Source organism: Arachis duranensis, chromosome 6 (assembly GCF_000817695.3).
Source record: "Arachis duranensis cultivar V14167 chromosome 6, aradu.V14167.gnm2.J7QH, whole genome shotgun sequence".
Taxonomy (NCBI): domain Eukaryota; kingdom Viridiplantae; phylum Streptophyta; class Magnoliopsida; order Fabales; family Fabaceae; genus Arachis; species Arachis duranensis.
The window spans coordinates 87902422-87921944 of record NC_029777.3 but is presented as its reverse complement, the minus strand read 5'-3'; the positions used below and the strand labels follow the sequence as shown (position 1 = coordinate 87921944).

Genomic DNA, 19523 nt, shown 5'->3' with positions numbered 1-19523 from the left:
AGATGAAATTGTCTGAAGAAAGCGTAGATGGAACTACCACTGTCTGAAGGAAGCGCACACGAAACTACTGAAAGGAAGCGCAGATGGAACTGTCGCGGTCTGAAAGAAGCGCAGATGAAACTACCAGAAGGAAGCAAACGAAACTGCCACAAGAAAACGCAGATGAAACTACCACAAGAGAACGCAAACATAACTGCCACGAGGAAAGCGGACAGAATTGCCGAAAGAGAGAGCAAAGACTATATGATTTCTTCATGAGAATAGAAAAACAGCGGATGACATTGGTGTTTGATCATTCGAATCGGAAAGACACAAGATGGAGAGAATATGCTAGTCGGTAAGGTGAAAAAAGCATCAAAGAAGTGACAAAAAGGAAGGAAAAAATGGCGCGGAAGAAAAGTATGAAAAATACGGTAATTTCAACCGAAGAAAAATAACCAATCCTCCTCAAGGAGGATACCACGGCTTTGATACCATGTTAGAAATAAGAGACAAAACTGGAAAAAGAATTTGTGTATTATTGAGTATATTCAAGTTGTCTAGAATGATACAATATAAAAGGGTATTTATAGGTGTTAAGAGAATCGAAATAATAAAGACGTAGTATCCTAAAATAAATATTCAGATATGCTAAATAATGCTAATTAATCCTAATTGATCCTAATTATATTTTAACAACTACTATCCAACATATACATAGTAAATCGAATAAAATTGATTCGATTTATTATTTACACAACTTATTGACATTTATTCTAACTTTAAAACATAAATATTAATAGAAAAACTCTATTTGAATTCAAATAAAATATTAAAAAAATAAAACGAATAAAAATAGAAATTTAAATTTTGTATTTTAAATATTTACAAAGTTATAAATTCAAAATGGAACAAAAAATAATTTCTATAAATTTGTTAAAAATCATCATTTAACTCATTAATATCTAAAGTATCATTATCAAAATTTTTTATGTTAAAAAAGTTATTATGAAGTATAGTCTTTCAAGATGGCATATAAGTTAAAACTTCAATTTTTTTAGATTTAGAAATAATACATAATTATACAGTATAAAATGACCAATATTTTATATAATATATAATTTATGAAATAATTAAAATATTATACTGATTAAATTAGTATAATAATCTCCCACAGTATTTATCACATTTTGTATAAATATTTATAAAATAATAATTTAGTTAGGAAGAAATAGCAACTAGCAACAAGAATGACGCACTACAAGATTTTTATTTATTTGTGATAGTTTTTTCTCTTATTTGTAGAGGTTTATAACTCCCACCAAATAGTTTGTGGGGGTTCTAAAACCCCCCAAAATTTGAGGTGCCACAAGGTCTTCTGTTGAGGTTTTTAAAAACCTCCACAATCTATTCAATGGGGGAGTTTTGTGTGTGTTTAGTGGAGGTTTTATATTAGACTTTTGTGACGGTATTAAATCACTTTTGTGGCAGTTTAAAACCCCCACAAATTGATTTTTTAATTTAACAAAAATAAACTATTTTGTGATATTTTCAAACTTCCACAAACCTTATAATTATTTATTTATTTTTAATTTCAAATCATTCATTAATCTCATCTCATTTACATATTCTCATCTCATTAAAAACTAAATATTTTATAACACAATTCCTTAATATAAGACATAACTCTGTATAAAAAAATTTTCGATATCAATAGTTTCAAACATAATTACATATGGTATTATTCTACATAGCTATTATTGTTTTTCTTTAAAAAGTAAAATAAAACAACTTCAATATTTCAATATTATCTAATTACATAAAAGTCTCAAACTAAAAATATTTTAATATCATCTAATTACATGAAAAATTAGGAGAGGACAAGTAACTTGGTACTACAAGACACGTTTGTGTAACACCCATGTTGCCATAGAATAAAAACATAGGAGACACGTGTGAGAGGCAAAAATATGCAGACCTGAGTATGCATCCAGCTCAATAACATGTAACTTTAAAATAATTTGACCAGCATTAAGTGTTTTTGAGGCAAAAGATATCAAAACAGAAGGATTATCATTTTCAGGTTGTAACTAGTTTATTATATTTTTTCAATTTGTTGTTTTAATTGTGTGCTTTCGTATTTAGTTCGCACTAAAATGGATATAGACTGAATTGAGTTATATTAGAATCTACAAAAGAGGATGTCCTATATGCATATATTAAAATAAAATAGCATGCAACAACATATATAGAAGAAACAGACCAAGAATGAAATCATGCATATATCTTTAGAAGACTAAATAGATATGAGTTTTTCTGTTTATATACACGTTTAATAATAGCTTGCATCACGTTGGGAAAACTAGCTATAATAATAGAATATATCACGGGTATAATGGTTGAAATTTTGTTGTCAAGAGTCAATGCTAAGTAATTAAAGACTAAATTAAGTATCATCTTTAAGGTGTTACAACTTACAAACATATATATGGTAAGATAGACCAGGAGAAAAATGTTTGTAGAGTAGATAATTTACCCCACAAAAGTATCTGCACAGATCTCAAGTCCCAAAACCTGAAAATACAATGCCAATGAAATGATGATAACTTGAAGAATCAAGAAGATCAAATCTGTTATATTCTTAATTGTAGTGACATAATTATGTGTTGAGTGTATGAATATGATTTTACCCTTAGAATGTAATCTGTTATAATATTCGCTTTGTGGCCTCCAGCTGCTCTGGCCTGAGAATCATAAGATACAGAAAGACACAGACAAGTTCAAACATTTACAGTAATAATTGTGAATTATTTGAAGTTTCAAAATAATAGGTGTATTAGTTAGTATAGTTTCAGTACTATTCTTACTTTCATATAAATATCGATATCTGGATCAGGTTTAATGTTTGCTTCTATCTCTCTTCTACACACCTCTGCTAGCAAATCTGCAGTGGATTCAAATCCATCAAATTATTATTGTATAGTTATGATTATTGTATATTTTCTGTGAATGGATTAATAAAGGGTAAAAATATCATTATTGTGAGAAGAAACCACCAAAGAATATTCTATAGTCAAAGCCAAAATCATGATTGTAAAGGACTTCATAGCTGATAACAGCAAGACACTTCAGGTAACAACACTAAAAATTCAGAACTTCACATCTAGCATCATACTCGAATATCAGTAATTTGTAGTCGAGGATTGGTTGGGCTCTCAAGCTACACAAACTTAGTCCGAGGTCCAATAGCAGATGCAACCTCATTAAGATCAGTTGTATTTACCCATCTGCAAACGTAAGAATTCAACTACAATCAGTAATTGGTCTTTTACTTCATGGAACAAACAAACTTGATTGGTTTTTTGCCATAATTAATTACTGGTTATGGAAAAAAATGAATAAGCATAACTGACAAGTTAGACTAACTTGACCACAATGCCATTCTTTGGAATTACTCGGGACAGCAACCTGTCTGTTCCATAATATAGATCATCTCCTGCAACAATTTCCTCACCTACATTATATTATATTATCAGCGCCAAATATCAGAAAATATAATTTTTGCATCAAAAAGGAAAAAAAGAGTAGTCCTTTGGGAATTCATGGCTTTCAGTCCCATAGTGCATTAATCAGTAAGTTTTCAAAATGAATCCAACAAACGAATAATCTAGAAAAAATATCAATAGTGATGACACTACACTGCATGAGTGAATGCATGCAGAGACTCCAAAGCATGAAACTATTCATATTCTTAAATACTCAGTGATGAATCTAATCTAAATTTCACAACTAAAAATGAAAAAAACCAGATTATAGCACAATGAAGAAAGAAAAGGCACCAGCTTGAACAAGATGAGAAATAACACTCAGAGCAGCCATTCCGCTGGTGAAGCATAGGGCTCTATCCGCCTTATCAAGTTTCGCCAACAAACTGAGAACACAGCATGCAAGGTAAAACATGGTGAGAAAAGAAAACATTAATGCCACAATATTGGCAGTTTCATGGTAAACAAACACAACTAACAGGAGACAGTGAACCTTTCTAAAGCATCTCGAGTGGGATTTCCACTTCTGGTACAGTCATAGGGACCATTTTCTATTGCATTAGGCTGCATGAATAGAAGTACTGGTCAATAAACATAATGAGATCAAGAGAAAACTACTCCTTCCATTCTAATTAGCACTCTTACTTTTCCGGCATATAAAAAAATCAATGTATCTAGACACATTTACGTCCAAATGCATTGGAAAGGTTCATGTCACAGTGTGTATCAAAAAATCAAAGCTTCACCAGCTTAAAAGTAGTAGTCTAATAGAGCGGATTACTGACTGCTCCAAAAGGATCATTGCATTGAGTCAATAAGATAATTGCATTGAGACTTTGGCAAAGAAAATAAAATTAAGTAACATTCAAATAGAATAACAATGATCTTTGTTGTAGAAAAAAAAAACCTCGTGAAAAAGAATCAAATCATCGAAAAGTGATTGAAATTGAAGAAATATACGTGGCTGGCATTCTTTCCGATTCCTGTTTGTTCGATCACCGCAATCCTGATATATAATAAACAGCGCGTCATTCAAAGGAGTAATATCAGCAAATTAACAGGGAAGAAGAAGAAGAAAAAGTACCAGCAGTAGTTCAAAGGAGAAATTGGAGTGAGAGAAAGTGTCATTGAAGAAGAAGCTCCGAAGTGAACAGATCTGAAAATGCGTTGTACCACGGCAACTACAATGGTATCGATAGCAGAAACGGTGGCGGCAACGGCGGCAAAAACTGCGGTGGCAACAGTGGCAGTAATGACAGTATAGAGAGAACAAATGCGTTAATAGAAGAGGTGGATCGATCCAGAAGCTCTCTACTACAACGGACACGGCAGTGATAACGGTTTCGGCGGCAGAAACAGTGGCGAAAATGGCAGCGAGAACGGTGGCGAAAATGGCGGTAGAAAACTTAAGGTTTCATGCCTCTCTCTTGGCTAACTCTGCGCCTCTCATTTGGAGAAAAAGAGAAAATGAGCATGGAACAAAATGGAAATCAAGCAACCACACTAAAATTCCATTTTTACACGACATACTTTCCATTGATAATTTTGAATTTTAATTAGTGGAGGTTTTTTAAATTGCGATAAATAAAATGTGTTGGGAAGGTTTTTAAAAACTTCCATAAAAAAAGTCCTACAAATAAATAAAAATCTTATAGTAATGGATAGAATTTACTTGCGAGTTTAGAAACTGACATAAATATTGTTAAACTAATAGCGTTTGCAATTAGTTAGGATAATTTTATTGTTTCATCTAAAATGGTGGGTTAGTTGAATTAACAAGGAAATAGAAGTAACCGTTAAAAAGGCGTTGGCTAGTAGGAGAGTCTGAGATAAAAAAGAGAGGTGTTAGTTGGGTTTGTTGCAGAGCTGGTAGAAAGAGAAGACAAAAATAAAAAAGTATCCAAGTTTAAAATTGGTATTTAATTAATTTAGTTCTAAATTTATGGGACTAAATTAATTATATTTTCTTTAAACTATATCAATATGATTAATATTATGCTAGCATAGAGATTTACAGTTTAGGTAGGATTTTTGTTAATGGTATTAACTTGTTGATTGAGTATGATCGGATTACCATAAGCTATAACAAATGAATGGGAGAATTATGACTCACAAACGTTTTCTTAGGGTTTCTCAACAAAAATTAAATCCGGTGCAAAGAAGCACTAAAAAAAGTCAAAACAAGAGAAGATGTTGATCTTAATTAACTTAGCAAAGACATGAAGATTTTGGGAGAGAAAAAGTCAAATTTTCCCAAAATGCCTAACAAGTCATATAAAGACTCGTTGCTTTTTTCACCAGGGCCTATGATGGAGGAAAATATTATACTAGAGTAGATCATCAATTTTGATGAGCTTAATTTTGAAGATAGGTGATACAAAGATAATGTGGAGCTATCCAAGTCTGACGAGTCCTTTGATCCATACCAGATTATTCTGGTATCGAAGGACGAATTTGATGAATGGTACAAATCTTGACATGCAATGTTGATCTTCAAAGTTCTGGAAAAGAGAGTGAACTTGAGATTTATTGAACAATGACTCAATTATGATTAGGTCAAAAAGTTAATATTAGTGTTATTGATATAAATTGTGACTATTTTCTAGTTTATTTTTCAAGTGGTCCTTAGAAGATAGTGGGTCATTATTTGATCATTCAAAGATGGATGCCTTTTTTCTGTCATTTGAAAGTGTCATAATAAAGATCGCTGCTTGGATCCATGGTCCTAATCTCCTCATTAAATTATAAAGTCATTGTTTCTTATAGAAGGTTGGATCAACAATTGGCACTATGCTGAAAATTGATCACACCACCTTTATACATTCTCGGAAAAGATTCGCAAGAATTTGTATAGGAATAAACTTGTTTAAGAAACTGGTGCCAAGAATCAAAGTTCTAAGGAGCTCTCTAAATATTGAGTATGAAGGTTTGCATCTGATGTGCTTTAATCGTGGAAAATATGGCCATAAAGTCGAGCAATATAATGATGGTATAAGTCAGAACATTGAACAATAGGTGATTTTCGACACCATCAAATTGGAAAGGAAAGAAGCTAATCACACACATGTCACTGATGATGATAGCACCAATCAAGGAGATTCTAATTTGATTATGCTTCAAGTTGATAATCAAAATCACCTAAATTTTGGGCTTTGGATGATGGTTAAACAACTTATAAAGAAGAAGTCTAAAAAGTATATCTCAGGAAATAAAGATGAAAATTTGGTGAGAGAAATACGGTTAAATAAGGAAGAGTTCAATAAAGGGAGAGATCTTAGCATTGATAAGGGATCTCTCTTTAATGTTCTTGAAGATGAAACAAATGAGGAGCCACGTGGTTTGGAGGTGCATGAGAATTTCACTCATGAAGAGACCATACAAGTTGGGTGAAGAAAAGAAAAAGTCTAAAAAATGATTACATCATATAACATTACTACAAAGATACTCAAACAAGGTTACCATGTTCAATTTGTGCATATAAGGATTGTGGAGAATAACTCTGCTCTATAGCTCTTCACTGTAGTGTATGGCAGTCCGCAAGAGCATTTAGAAGGATCTTTGGAACGATTTGAGATCTATAAGTTAGAGTGTTAGTATCCCCCGGTGCATTACAGGAAATTTCAACTCTATCTTACATGATCATGAGAGGAAAGGAGGTAATACCAACCATAACAGCGGTATTTGTGCTGATTTTTAATCTTGTGTGTCTGTCTGTGGATTGCTGGATTTGGATTACATTGGGTGGCCATTCACATGGAAGAAGGGTAATTTAGTCGAGAGATTTGACCATGACCTTTGCAATCTAGACTGGTAAATTGTATATTCTGAAGCTATGATTAAGAACCTCTCTATGATGAAGTCTGATCACAGTCGTCTCCTTCTGTAGGGCTCTCTTCCTCTAGTTTGCCTAATAGAAGAATGTGACTCTTTCGTTTTACAACAACTTGTTTAACTCACCCGAATTTTGGTAATGTTGTTAGAAATAATTAAAATTAGCGAAACTCTTGGTCTAACTGCATATCCGATTTTCAAAATGCTTTGAATACCTGAAATTTATTCTATCTTTGATAATATCTTTTTCAGGAAAAACAAAATTCTTAGAAGATTTGGTAGCATTGTTACAAGTCTTAATCTTAACAGTAATCTCTTTCTCGAAGACCTTCAAACCAAACTTTGGAAATAGTACGAAGAAATCCTCCCCCAATAAGAGTTATTTTGGTTTCAAAAATCCAAATGTAATTGGATAGAATTTAGTGATAAGAATACTAAATACTTCCATAGTATTACTATAATGAGAAGGTATAGGAATAAAATTGAATTTTCATGGATGATAATAGTAACTAGGTGTTAGACTCTTCTAGCATAGAAAGCATGGCTACCACCATCTACTCCAAGCTACACCAAGATGACCTTCCTAGTTCCCCTTTTATTCTCAACAAAAATTTTTTCTCTTTAAGTTCTAGTAATCTCACATTGTTTAGCTACACGATTACTACTTAGGAGATAAAAGACTCCATTTTTCATACGGGTAGTTTAAAAGCGTTGGATAAAGACAATATCCAAGTTATTTTTTATCAGAAATAATAGGATATAGTAAGCCCTGATTTATGTATATTGGTTTAGAATATCTTTCTAACACACACGATGTTGAAGAAATTAATTAGACTCTGATCACTTTTATTCATAAAGTTGAGATTGTTACTAATCTAAAGCAGATGCGACCCATTAACTTATGTAACATATCATATAAAGTAGTTACTAAGATTCTTGCTAATAGGTTAAGAAAAGTGATGGATAAACTTGTGGATCCTACTTAGTGTAGTTTCGTTTTTGGAAGGAAAATCTTCGACAACATTGCTATTACCCAAGAAGTGATCCATTCTATGAAAAATAAAAAAGGTGTCAAATGATGAATAGCGATAAAAATTGACTTAGAGAAAGTTTATGACTGGTTAAAATGGTCTTTCATACGAGACACTTTTTCTGATATCGATCTTCTCTAAAACATCATTGATCTAGTTTGTTGTTGTATATCCACTACCAAGATGAGAATTCTTTGGAATGAAGAAGTCTTGGACGAATTTTCTCCCTCAAAGGGTATTCAACAAGAGGACCCCATTTCTCCTTATATCTTCATCCTTTGTACGGAGATACTTTCTCAACTCATCAATTCAATAGTGAAACTCATATTCTAAAAGCTCATTTGTCCTAAAAGAAACAACATCAAACTCTCCCACTTGTGTTTTACAGATGATCTCATCCTCTTTGTAGAGGATAGTATAGAACAGGCCAATATTATTAATAAAATTTTAGAAGCCTTTTATTCTAGTTCTAGTAAGAAAGTGAGCAATGAGAAAAATCCACATTTTCATTTTAAGGAATGTGGACAATAATATTAAAAGTGAAATTAGCGACACTCTCAATTTTTTAAGAATTGGTGATCTTTGAAAGTATTTGGGAGTTTCTCTCCTCCAATCATAAGTATCAAAGAATACCTATAGCGACATCTTTGAAAAGTTGAATTCCAGACTTAACAATTGGAAAGCATATTCTCTCTCCGTTGCAGGAAGAACAAGCCTGGTAAAATCTGTTCTCTCTTCTTTTCCTAGTTTTACAATTCAAGATGCTATTTTATCAAATACAACTAGTAAATTGATTGATTATAAATGCTTGTATTTTCTCTGGAGATATTTCTAACAATTAAAGAAAGTTCACTTAGTGAGTTAGAAGAAAAGTTTCAAACCAAAGGAGTTAAGAGGTTTAGGCATTCGACATACAAAAAATCTTAAGCATACCTTTATGTTGGAAAGAGAATAGGTCTGGTAGAAAAGAAGGATTCCTTATGGGCTAGAATTCTTAGATCAAAGTATAAACACAGTGATGACATTCTTTCAAGAGTCTTGAGAAAGAAAAATGACTCTAATTTATGGAAAGGTATTACTCAGCTAGGATGATGTTGAAAGCAACTTGATACGGCGCATTAGAAACTAATTTCATATAATATTTTGCAAGTATATTTAGATGCCAAGCATTGAAAAATTAGAGATCATGCAAATAAGGTAATATCCTTCTGGAAAACATGCTTAAATCTAACTAATTTTTTCTTGGTTTCAGGAACATGGGATACGAGGAAACTAAATGAGTGACTGCCAGAGAACTCCATTCAAATAATATCAGTTATGACAAACCTTATCTCCATGGAAAGGTGAAGATTGCATTGGCAGGGGTCGTTTTTCTGATAGTTTCTTTTCTTTAAAGTCTGTCTACTAGTCTATTGTAAAGGAATCAACACTTTCATATAACGTCTTCAAACTAGTGTAAAATTGGATAGGTACATAAAGAATTTGTTCTTTTATTTGGTTAATAGTTCATAATTCTCTACTAAAAAATAATGAACGAAGAAAATAAGACATTTTTCTATCACTGTAAATTGTCCTAGATGTCAAACAGCTGAGGAAACCATCGATCATATGTTTTGAGAATGTCCCGGTACTAAATTAGTTTATAATTTTCAATCTCCAAAGCATCATTTGACAATTTTTCTCCCTAAATACAAGAGAATAACTCATTGCCAACCTATCCAATAGAACTAATTGGTTGTGCATCTTTGGTGTGACCATTTCATTTTTTTGGTTCCTGTGCAATAAACTCATTTTTAAAGGTAAACTCACTCTTCTACTTGCGGCCTTTGAGATGATTAGAGCCATATCAAATGAGATTATTAGTGTGATGAACAAGACCACCCTCCTCAAGACGAAACCCCTAATGAACGAGCTTGATTAAATAGAATTCACTGGCGAAGAATTATATAAAACTCAATGTAGACAATTCTTTTTTCAGTGAAGAAAATATCGCGAGTGTGGTGGAGTCTTCCGAAACCACATGTGAAGGTTTGTTCTTGCGTTCTCTTGTAACTTAGAAGTTGTTCAATCATGCAAGTTGGACTCTGGGGTACTGTAAAATTCCTCCAAATTGTTGTCGCCAACGAGTTTTCGCAGGTCATTGTTGAATCGGACTCAAGCGTGGCCATTAAGTTCATCAGAGAAGAATGTAGATATACTCACCTTGCAAATCTCTACTGAAAGTCATAGACCTACTGACAGAACATATCCAAAGAGTTGAATGAGTCCACACCTGAAGAAAAACAAATGGTGTCGCTAATAACTTGGCAAAGAAAGGATAACACCTTTCCTTAGACCTCATATTTATTATGCCCCTCTCTTTGATATTAGCAATGAGTTGTTATTAGATTGGTCTAGTTTCTAAGGTCAAGTGGCTCTTGTTAGTCTATTTTTTTTTGAACAAACAAACTCAATATAATAAAGTGGAACGAAAACAAAATCAAAGCCACAAAAAACAACACCCAATGTAACATAAAATAAAAGCTATTCCCAATGTCATTACTGAACAACAAAAGGGATCCACACTATTCCACGCTTTATAACTGACAACTGATTTATGAAAATTTTTTTTATACACCTGCTTTCTTGTTATGAAAGATTTGTTTCTTTCTAGCTAGACATTCTAAATAATGAAAAAGAAACATATAAGCCACTTCTTAAACTCCTCCTTCCTAATAAAGATCCGGAACTGACCACAACCTCCCAAAATCAGATAGCCATGCACACCCACCTACCAAGTAAAATCACAACTAAGAAACAAGCGGTGACTATATTCAACATTTTTTTTACCCAATACATGTATGTTATCACCCTAATGAATGATTTCCATCCTATACAATCTTTCTTTAGTATTTACTCTGTCCATCAAAATAAACTAAATGAATAACTCTACTCTTGGTAGAACAAAGCCTTTTCATATAGTTCTTGGTGAAGCTATAACTCATTACATCCTCTTGAAGCGTTTCTGACTACAGTACTTGTACAAAAGAGTTAGTAGAAAAAATTCATTCCCTGTCAAACTTCCACACGACTCTATTACCTCTATCATTTGTAGCTTTACCGACCTTAAAATATCATGCAATTGATCCACTAATTCCAACTCTGATTGGTATAAGTCTCGCTTCCACTAGAAGTTTTAAATTCACTCTAACCCATCCCAAAATTCACAATCTCCTATGATAGATCCTCTTTGGTTTAAAACATAGAGAAGAGTCTCGAAAAATTATCTTTTAATGAACCAGTTTATAGCCAAACATCTTCCCAAAAGTGTGTCTTTCTTTCATCACCTACTTTTATAGACAATCTAAAAATCATCTTATGTCACACATTTTAAGGTAAAGTCTGATTTGATAACATCACATTAGGATTCAAATTATTATAAGAGCATACTTGAATAGAAATGTTGTGTTCCTAATCACGGTATCATCCACTCGCAACCCATCTAACTTTTTTGGAGTCTAAACCACATCCCACTTAACCACTGACATATCACTCCTGTCTTCCTCCTTATTCCACAAGAATTTTTTCTGTACGAAATCAATTTTTTTGTTATGGTCTTCGACATCTTATACAGACTTAGATAATCTACGAACAAACTATTTAGCATGGATTTAATATTTGTTTGGGTTTTTAAACTCTCTCATTAAAAAAATAGTAAAGTTATTTTTATTTATAATTTAAAATTGAATAACTATTTTAATTAATTTAAAATTAATAGATCATTTTAATTAAGATATTAACTGTTAAGATTTAAAGACCATTTTGATTATTATCTCGTTACAAATGTGTTTAGATTCATTATTCTTTAGTCCGTCTGATAGTTATAGTAATTAATTTTCAAAAAAATTATAGGATAGCAGTTTTTTGGTAATTTTGACTATTATTTGGCCAGCACAAATATTAAATTGTCTTCAATAAATAAATTTTATTAATTTATGTGTATAAATTCTGAAAAATATGAGTACAAATTGTATTGATTTATGTGTGCGAATTTTGGTAGATATAGGTATTTTTTGTTTACAAATACCAATAAATATGAGTATATATTATTGCTTATAAAAAATGATAATATTTACTGGTCACGTAGTATCTATTATATCTATTATATATTACTAATTTTACAACCAACATATATCACATATCACTTACTCATTACAATTGAAATCAAATATTTTTCTTCAAAATTAAAGAATTCTCTTCTCTTCTATTCCTTATTTCCTTTTATCATATTCTTTCACCCAATGTATCTCTCTTATATATCATTATCAATGATTAATTATAAATTTAATAATTAAAATATACAACATAATATTTTAATTATAATTAAAATTAAAATTGAGATATATTATATTATTAATTTAATAACCAAAATGTATTACATAACACTCTCTCATTAACATAAGATGAAATATTTCTCTGTAAAATTAATAAATTTTATTCCTCCAATCCATCTTCTTTTCTACACCTCTCTCCTTCTGTATTTTTCTCCATCCTTGTCATTCTATTATATATTACTAATTTTACAACTAAAATATGCTACATGTCACTTCTTTATTGTAATTAAAATTAAATATTTTTTTCCAAAATGAAAGAATTCACTCCTACTCTTCTATTTCTTTGATCCTTTTTTTATCTCTCTCATTTCGTCACTCATTATATCTCTTTTATATATCATTATCAATTATTAATTATAAATTTGACAATCAAAATTTATAACATAATATTTTTTAATTATAATTAAAATTAAATTAAAACACTAATTAATGATTAATTTCATGGGTACCAAGTACCAACAAACCGACACGCATAGAAACTTACACAGCACAAATCACAAAGTTCTAATAAAGGAAAGAATTGTATTAAGCAATAATCACCAACCACCATCATAATCAATGGCCCTATGTCTTCGCCTTCACACACTCCCATACTTCTTTTCTTCCTCTCTCTCTCCCCCCTCACAAACTCATGAAGGATCCCTAACCATATATCATATGCAGAACACACAACACACATAGCAGAACATCTCATTTTCTTTTACAGGTACTCACTCTTCCCTCATTCTCTTCCCTCCTCTTAAAGCTGCTCTCTCTGTGTTTTTTTCTTAATTTGCTCTGCGAATGACCTCATTTAAATGACATGCATCAACACGTCTTCAATAAATTGTAACTAATTGAATTGGGAATCTGTTAAAGGTTGGATTGAACTTAGTTGATGTGTAGCGTGCAAGTTTCTTCTAATAATGCAGTTCATGTGTTTGTGATAATGACAATAATGAATGATTGGCCATACACCCATACCTACAATACTTCTTTATAGAAAGTATAACCTACATGGGAATAATGGCTGTTGGGTGTTACACACAGATCATAACTCATTTCATCATTTTGTTAGTTGCTTGCTTGGGGAGGTGGCATGAATAAATATATAATTTTATTTTATTATATATGGTAAAGTAAAGGGCCTTTTGAGACTTGAGTGTGGATTTATTTTTTCCTTCTCTGTATTCCGAGTCCACTACGTGTTTTTTTTTCCAAGTACAATGTATGTAGACGTGTTTTTAGATCATAGTGCATATTTCTTTATTGACTCCCAACAAAGTGGGTGTGAATGTGATGAGATCATAAGTCCACATTCCAGAATTGGTGTACTTAGTCATATCTAAATACGAAAAATTTCCCACTACCTAAATGCTTGCCTTAATGATGCATTTTCTAAGACCCTTTCTTCTTCTTTTGTTGTGGTTCTGCAATGGTCCATGAAATGCAATTATTAACTTAAAGTTTATCCGTAGGTAAAGGCTAAGGGGAATTGTTTGCAATGTCAACTATTACCAATTCAACAAATATATTTTGGCAAGAATGTCAAATAGGCAAGCCTGACAGACAGAAGCTACTTAACCAAAAGGGATGTGTTGTGTGGATTACAGGACTCAGTGGATCAGGTTCTTTATTATTTGTCATCGCTTATGTCTTAATTTTTTGTATGGGAAGCATCATGTTGTGGCTGCTTGTAATGCTTATGTACTTGTGATTGCTCCTTGAATTTAAGAATCCCCTTTAGATTGAATTGGTCAACAAGTAAAGTGCACTTAAACTATGTTCTTATTTTCTTTATTTGTTCCATTATAAACAGACTATACTAGTTTTCATATCTTTTTCTAAATAAAAATACTTTGCCACTTTTCGAAGCTTAAGCCACTTGTTTATTAAGCACTCGGGCTGGTTCAATGATCCGATCTTAGTATTTATGTCAGCAATGGACTATTAAAGGTATACACTCATGGGAGGAAGCCATTTATCCCTGTCATAAAGGGGATATTGAAGTTATACGTTATTTGACTATTTTCAACAGCACTAGGATATAGAGGTAAATTGGATTAACTAGGTTTTCAAATTTCAATGCGTGTGCTAGTGTTTTTCTAAAAATTTCTTGTAGGGATATTGGGAACTTACTCAAATGCAGGAATTCACAGAAAAACTAGAATATTTAAGGAAACTTACTCCATTAGCATCACAGTTAAGGCATGCTATATTATGTGTGTTTCTTTTTGTGAGTTGTTGATGAACTATAAATTATAGGAACGCTAGATACCAGTATATGGTTGTAGTCTTTGAATAGATGAAAATGCTCTAGTATGTTTATATATGTAAAGTGCTTTTGGCAGGTTATATTGATTGTTTTCATGAAACCCTTCAGGAAAAAGCACATTGGCATGTTCACTAGGAAGAGAACTGCACACAAGGGGGAAGTTATCATATGTCCTTGATGGAGATAACCTTCGACATGGACTAAACAAGGACCTTGGTTTTAAACCTGAAGACCGCACTGAAAATATTCGCAGAACTGGTGAGCTTGTTAATAAAATTTTTTAAGAAACCTGATACTCTGTTTTATCATGTTGGTTATATCATATGCCACATATAAGAGTGAATTTAGTGATCAATTTAATTGCTATCCATGTATTTTCGATTAAAACTGTTAAGCTGAATAAGAGGTCTATCTTATTTTATTGTGGCCTTCTTGGTGCACTGTTTCTGAAGTTGAAATATAGCAAGATAATAGGATTTAAATTACTTTGATGGCTTTTTTTTTAAATCTAGAGGGTGGTTGCAAAAGAATGCAGAGATAATTGTTCTTATAAAACTAGGAGCATTTTATCAAGTTTACTAGTCCAAAACCAATATTTGTGTTAAAAGTATGATGCTTACCTGCAAACCTAACCTACATTACAATAATAATAACAACAAAGCCTTGTCCCACTAGGTGGGGGTCGGCTACGTGGATCAAACGATGTCATTGAGTTCTATTATGTCTACAAAGAGACCGTTTACATGTAGATCTCATTTGACCACTTCATGGATAGTCTTTCTAGGTTTTTTTCTGCCTTTCATCCCTTGTCCATCTTCTATCTCATCCACCCTCTTGACTGGGTGCTCTATCGGTCTTCTTCTCACATGTCCAAACCATCTGAGATGTGATTCTACTATCTTTTTCACAATATGTGCTACTCCAACTCTCTCTCTTATATCTTCGTTCCTTATTCTATCCAATCGCGTATAACCGCTTATCTATCTCAACATCTTCATCTCTGCTACACTTAACTTATGTTTGTGCTCTCTTTTGGCCGCCCAACATTCTGTACCATAAAGCATAGCCAGTCTGATAGCAGTGCAATAGAATTTACCTCTAAGTTTTAAAGGCACTATTATGTCACATATAAAACCAGTCGCACTCCACCATTTTGACCAACCTCCTTGGATCCTATATTTACATCCTGTTCAATCTCTCCATCATCCTGTATGATGCACCTTAGATACTTAAAACTTTTAACTTTTCGTAGGATGTTTTCAACAATCTTCACCTCTCTTTTAGTGTTTTCCCTTTGGCGGCCGAAAAAGATATGTATTTGCTTGCCAGGTCAATAACACATTTTTTTCTCAATTCTCTCTTTTCCAGTTCTAGTTCTAAAAGTATTCAAATTCCAATGCATTATGTGTTTTTCCAGCATGGTTTCACTGACAGGAAAATCATTTAATCCAGGAGAAGTGGCAAAGCTCTTTGCTGATGCTGGTCTAATATGTGTTGCCAGTTTGATATCTCCTTATAGAAGAGACCGGGATGCTTGCCGTGCCATGTTGCCCGATGCCAACTTTATTGAGGAAAGGCTCCATTTGGCATTTTTTTAGTTAGTTAAGTTTCTCAGATGATGTTTGATAGTTGAATTATAATTACAGGTTTTCATGAACATGCCTTTACAGTTGTGTGAGGCACGAGACCCAAAAGGCCTCTATAAGCTTGCTCGTTCAGGAAAGATCAAAGGTGTGCTTTTATATTACTTGCAATTGCTAACTCCCACCTCTTTGTAACAGAGAAAGAAATTAAAGGAAACCCAAATATGTTCTGCATTCTCTAGAGCTGAAAACTTGAATTCAAATATGCAATATCCAACATAATGCATTTAAGCGTGTGATTGGTCTTGTACATGGCTAAACCCGGATGCCATTGATCATGACATAGAGTTTATCCCCTAGTTAGAGTGCTTTCATCTGAACATGGAAAATTTTCATATTATGATTTGCCCGTTTCCGGAATAGTGATAATATTAATGATATGGCCAAGAGCTGGCTTTCATAAACCATTCAATGGAACTTGGCTTCAGTTTAAATTGACCAACATCAGTCAGATGAGTTTTGCAATAATGCATAGTTATTTTACTTTGCTGATGTGATTAAAAATTTGAAGTCCTAGTCCTACTAAATATTTATTGTTCAATGTTCATAGTTCAGGAATTGCAATACACTATATAACTATTTTAAGTTAGTCTTAGCTTGAATAGCTTTGTTGCATTTTGCAAAAACATTGCGTAGAAGGACTTATTTAATTCTACCATGTAGCCTAGAATTAATTATGGAATTGTGCAGGTTTTACCGGCATCGATGATCCTTATGAACCGCCCCTAAATTGTGAGGTACTTGATCGTGAAGTTGCTAACATGTTTCTGTACATACCTTTTTCAGTGTCTAATGTGCTGCCTACATGTTATGTATTCATTATCATGATTTGTGGCTTTCATCCAGATAGAAATTAAGCAGGAAAATGGAGTTTGTCCAACGCCCACTGCAATGGCTGGACAAGTAGTTTCTTACTTGGAGAACAAAGGATTTCTAAGAAGTTAGGGATATAAGCAACACAGTTATGTCTATTTGTTGATCAAATCTGTAATATGAATTTTGCTTAATTAGATTGTATCTACTTTTAATTCTAACTTAAGTTAAAATACTAGAAGGTAGGGGTTGGGAATTGGGGACATTGACAAGAGGATCAGTGATGATGTAAATTTCATCAACTATATGTAATTTTTTTATTGGATAAAAGATAAATTTGTGATTCACGTAGGAATGATATGATTATATTTATCTCCCCAAGCATTCAGCATGTTGTCTAATCATCAGAATTTGATTATCAGTACAAAATAAATATACTTTACTTCAATGGAACTCTAAATAAGTAATACTTTCAAAACATTTATATGATTTTTGTACTTTTACCACGAAATGAAAAAAAATACTTTTATAAATTTTTTCAGAGTTCTTAAGAAAAGCATCGGAAAACAAATATATTCCGTCTACGAAATATGGAAATAAAAGGGAATGTTAGTGTGGAGGGCCAGGCAACAAAGCAATAGTGATACAATTAATGTATTCCCTTTTATTAATTCAAACAATTAATTAAAAAAATTATTTTTAATAAAGTAATAAATAATTGAATATCCGAATAAAAAATTGTCCCAAATTAGTTCTTAATAATTTTTAAAAAGAATGTAATAAATCTTTAAGAATTACATTGTTTGAACATGTGAGAAATTCTTTAAGAATGTAATGACCTTTTAGATATATACTAAAATTATTAGCAAATGAGCTATAACTCAAATGACATAGTTTCTCCATACGTCGTGAATTTGAGTCTCTTTATCACCGGTAAAAAAGAAAAATACTAAAATTACTAATTAAGATAAAATACACATTAAAATACAAAATACATATTAAAAAGAGTTAAGCTGTACATATATTTTTATATAAATAGTATTTAAAAAATTTTTTATACAACTATAGAAAATATATACTAAAACAACTACTAATATAAAATACATATCAGAAATATAAAATACATAATAAAAATAAGTTAAATAATATATATATTTATACATAAATACATATAGTAGTTGATTTTTACGACTGATTTAGTGTACAAATATTTTCTTTTTGAGAAAGTATAGGGAGCCAATGGTCTAAGCGTACAATGTGTACAATGGAGGTTTAATGGAGGTTTAGGAAGTATTAGAGATATGACAATTAGTGTTACATTGTCTTGTCAGGTTACACTTTTGGGATGAGTGGGTTCATGACATGGAATTAGAGTTCTAGATCCCTGGTATCCGGATAGATATTCTGAATAGTATGGGTGATGTTCATTTTATTCATGGACAAAAGATTTAACCCATTGTACACATTGTATGCTTAGACCATTAGCTCCTTAGCACTACCTTTTTTTTATATTTCCTTTCAGTCTCAAATAGAACAGAGATTAAGAAGTAAATGATTGCCTAATTAAAGAGAGTATAGGTAATTGGATGTGTTTGATATTGATCTGACGGCGTCCAATTCATAAAGCTGAGTCCAAGACCAAAACCAAAAGCAACCAAAATGTGGGCCGTTTTCCCACAAAGCCTCACCCAATGAATCCTCTGAAAATAGTGCGTGTGTTATTGACTTTTGTTAATGTTGGGTAGCTTCTTTCTCTAATTAGATTAGAAACACCGAATTTCGTTATTCTTTTTCACTATTGTGTGTTACGAAAGAACCAGAAGAAGTCAAGAAACACACATCATTGAGATTTAAGTACAAGAGGAAGCAGTAAAGGCGGAAAACGACGACGTATTTAAAGAAAGAAGATCAGATTGGAAGGGAAAGGAAAGGAAGGGAAGGATGGTGTTGAACAGCGGGGTGGTGATGAGCGTGGCACACGTGTCAGCGAATATTTGCCAGTACATAGCGTGCAACCCTGAGAGGCTCACAAGCGACGTCGTTTTGGACCTTCT

At 32.3% G+C, this 19523-nt stretch overlaps 1 protein-coding gene across 3 annotated transcripts; it reads left to right on the top strand.

Moving 5' to 3' along the window:
• Positions 1–13269: 13269 nt before the first annotated feature.
• Positions 13270–17820, top strand: LOC107494487 (adenylyl-sulfate kinase 3). 3 transcript variants are annotated; one of them, XM_052262632.1, is made up of 7 exons: positions 13270–13465; positions 14217–14366; positions 15122–15271; positions 16469–16585; positions 16661–16744; positions 17347–17393; positions 17503–17820. In XM_052262632.1, the coding sequence occupies exons 2-7, from the start codon at positions 14243–14245 to the stop codon at positions 17599–17601; spliced, it is 621 nt and encodes a 206-aa protein (XP_052118592.1). In that variant the 5' UTR covers positions 13270–13465; positions 14217–14242; the 3' UTR covers positions 17602–17820. The 3 variants fall into 3 exon arrangements, with proteins under 3 accessions (XP_052118592.1, XP_052118593.1, XP_052118591.1); XM_052262633.1 differs by having other exon boundaries at positions 13283–13465; positions 16466–16585; positions 17507–17820; XM_052262631.1 differs by having other exon boundaries at positions 13289–13465; positions 16466–16585.
• The last annotated feature ends 1703 nt before the right edge of the window (positions 17821–19523 follow it).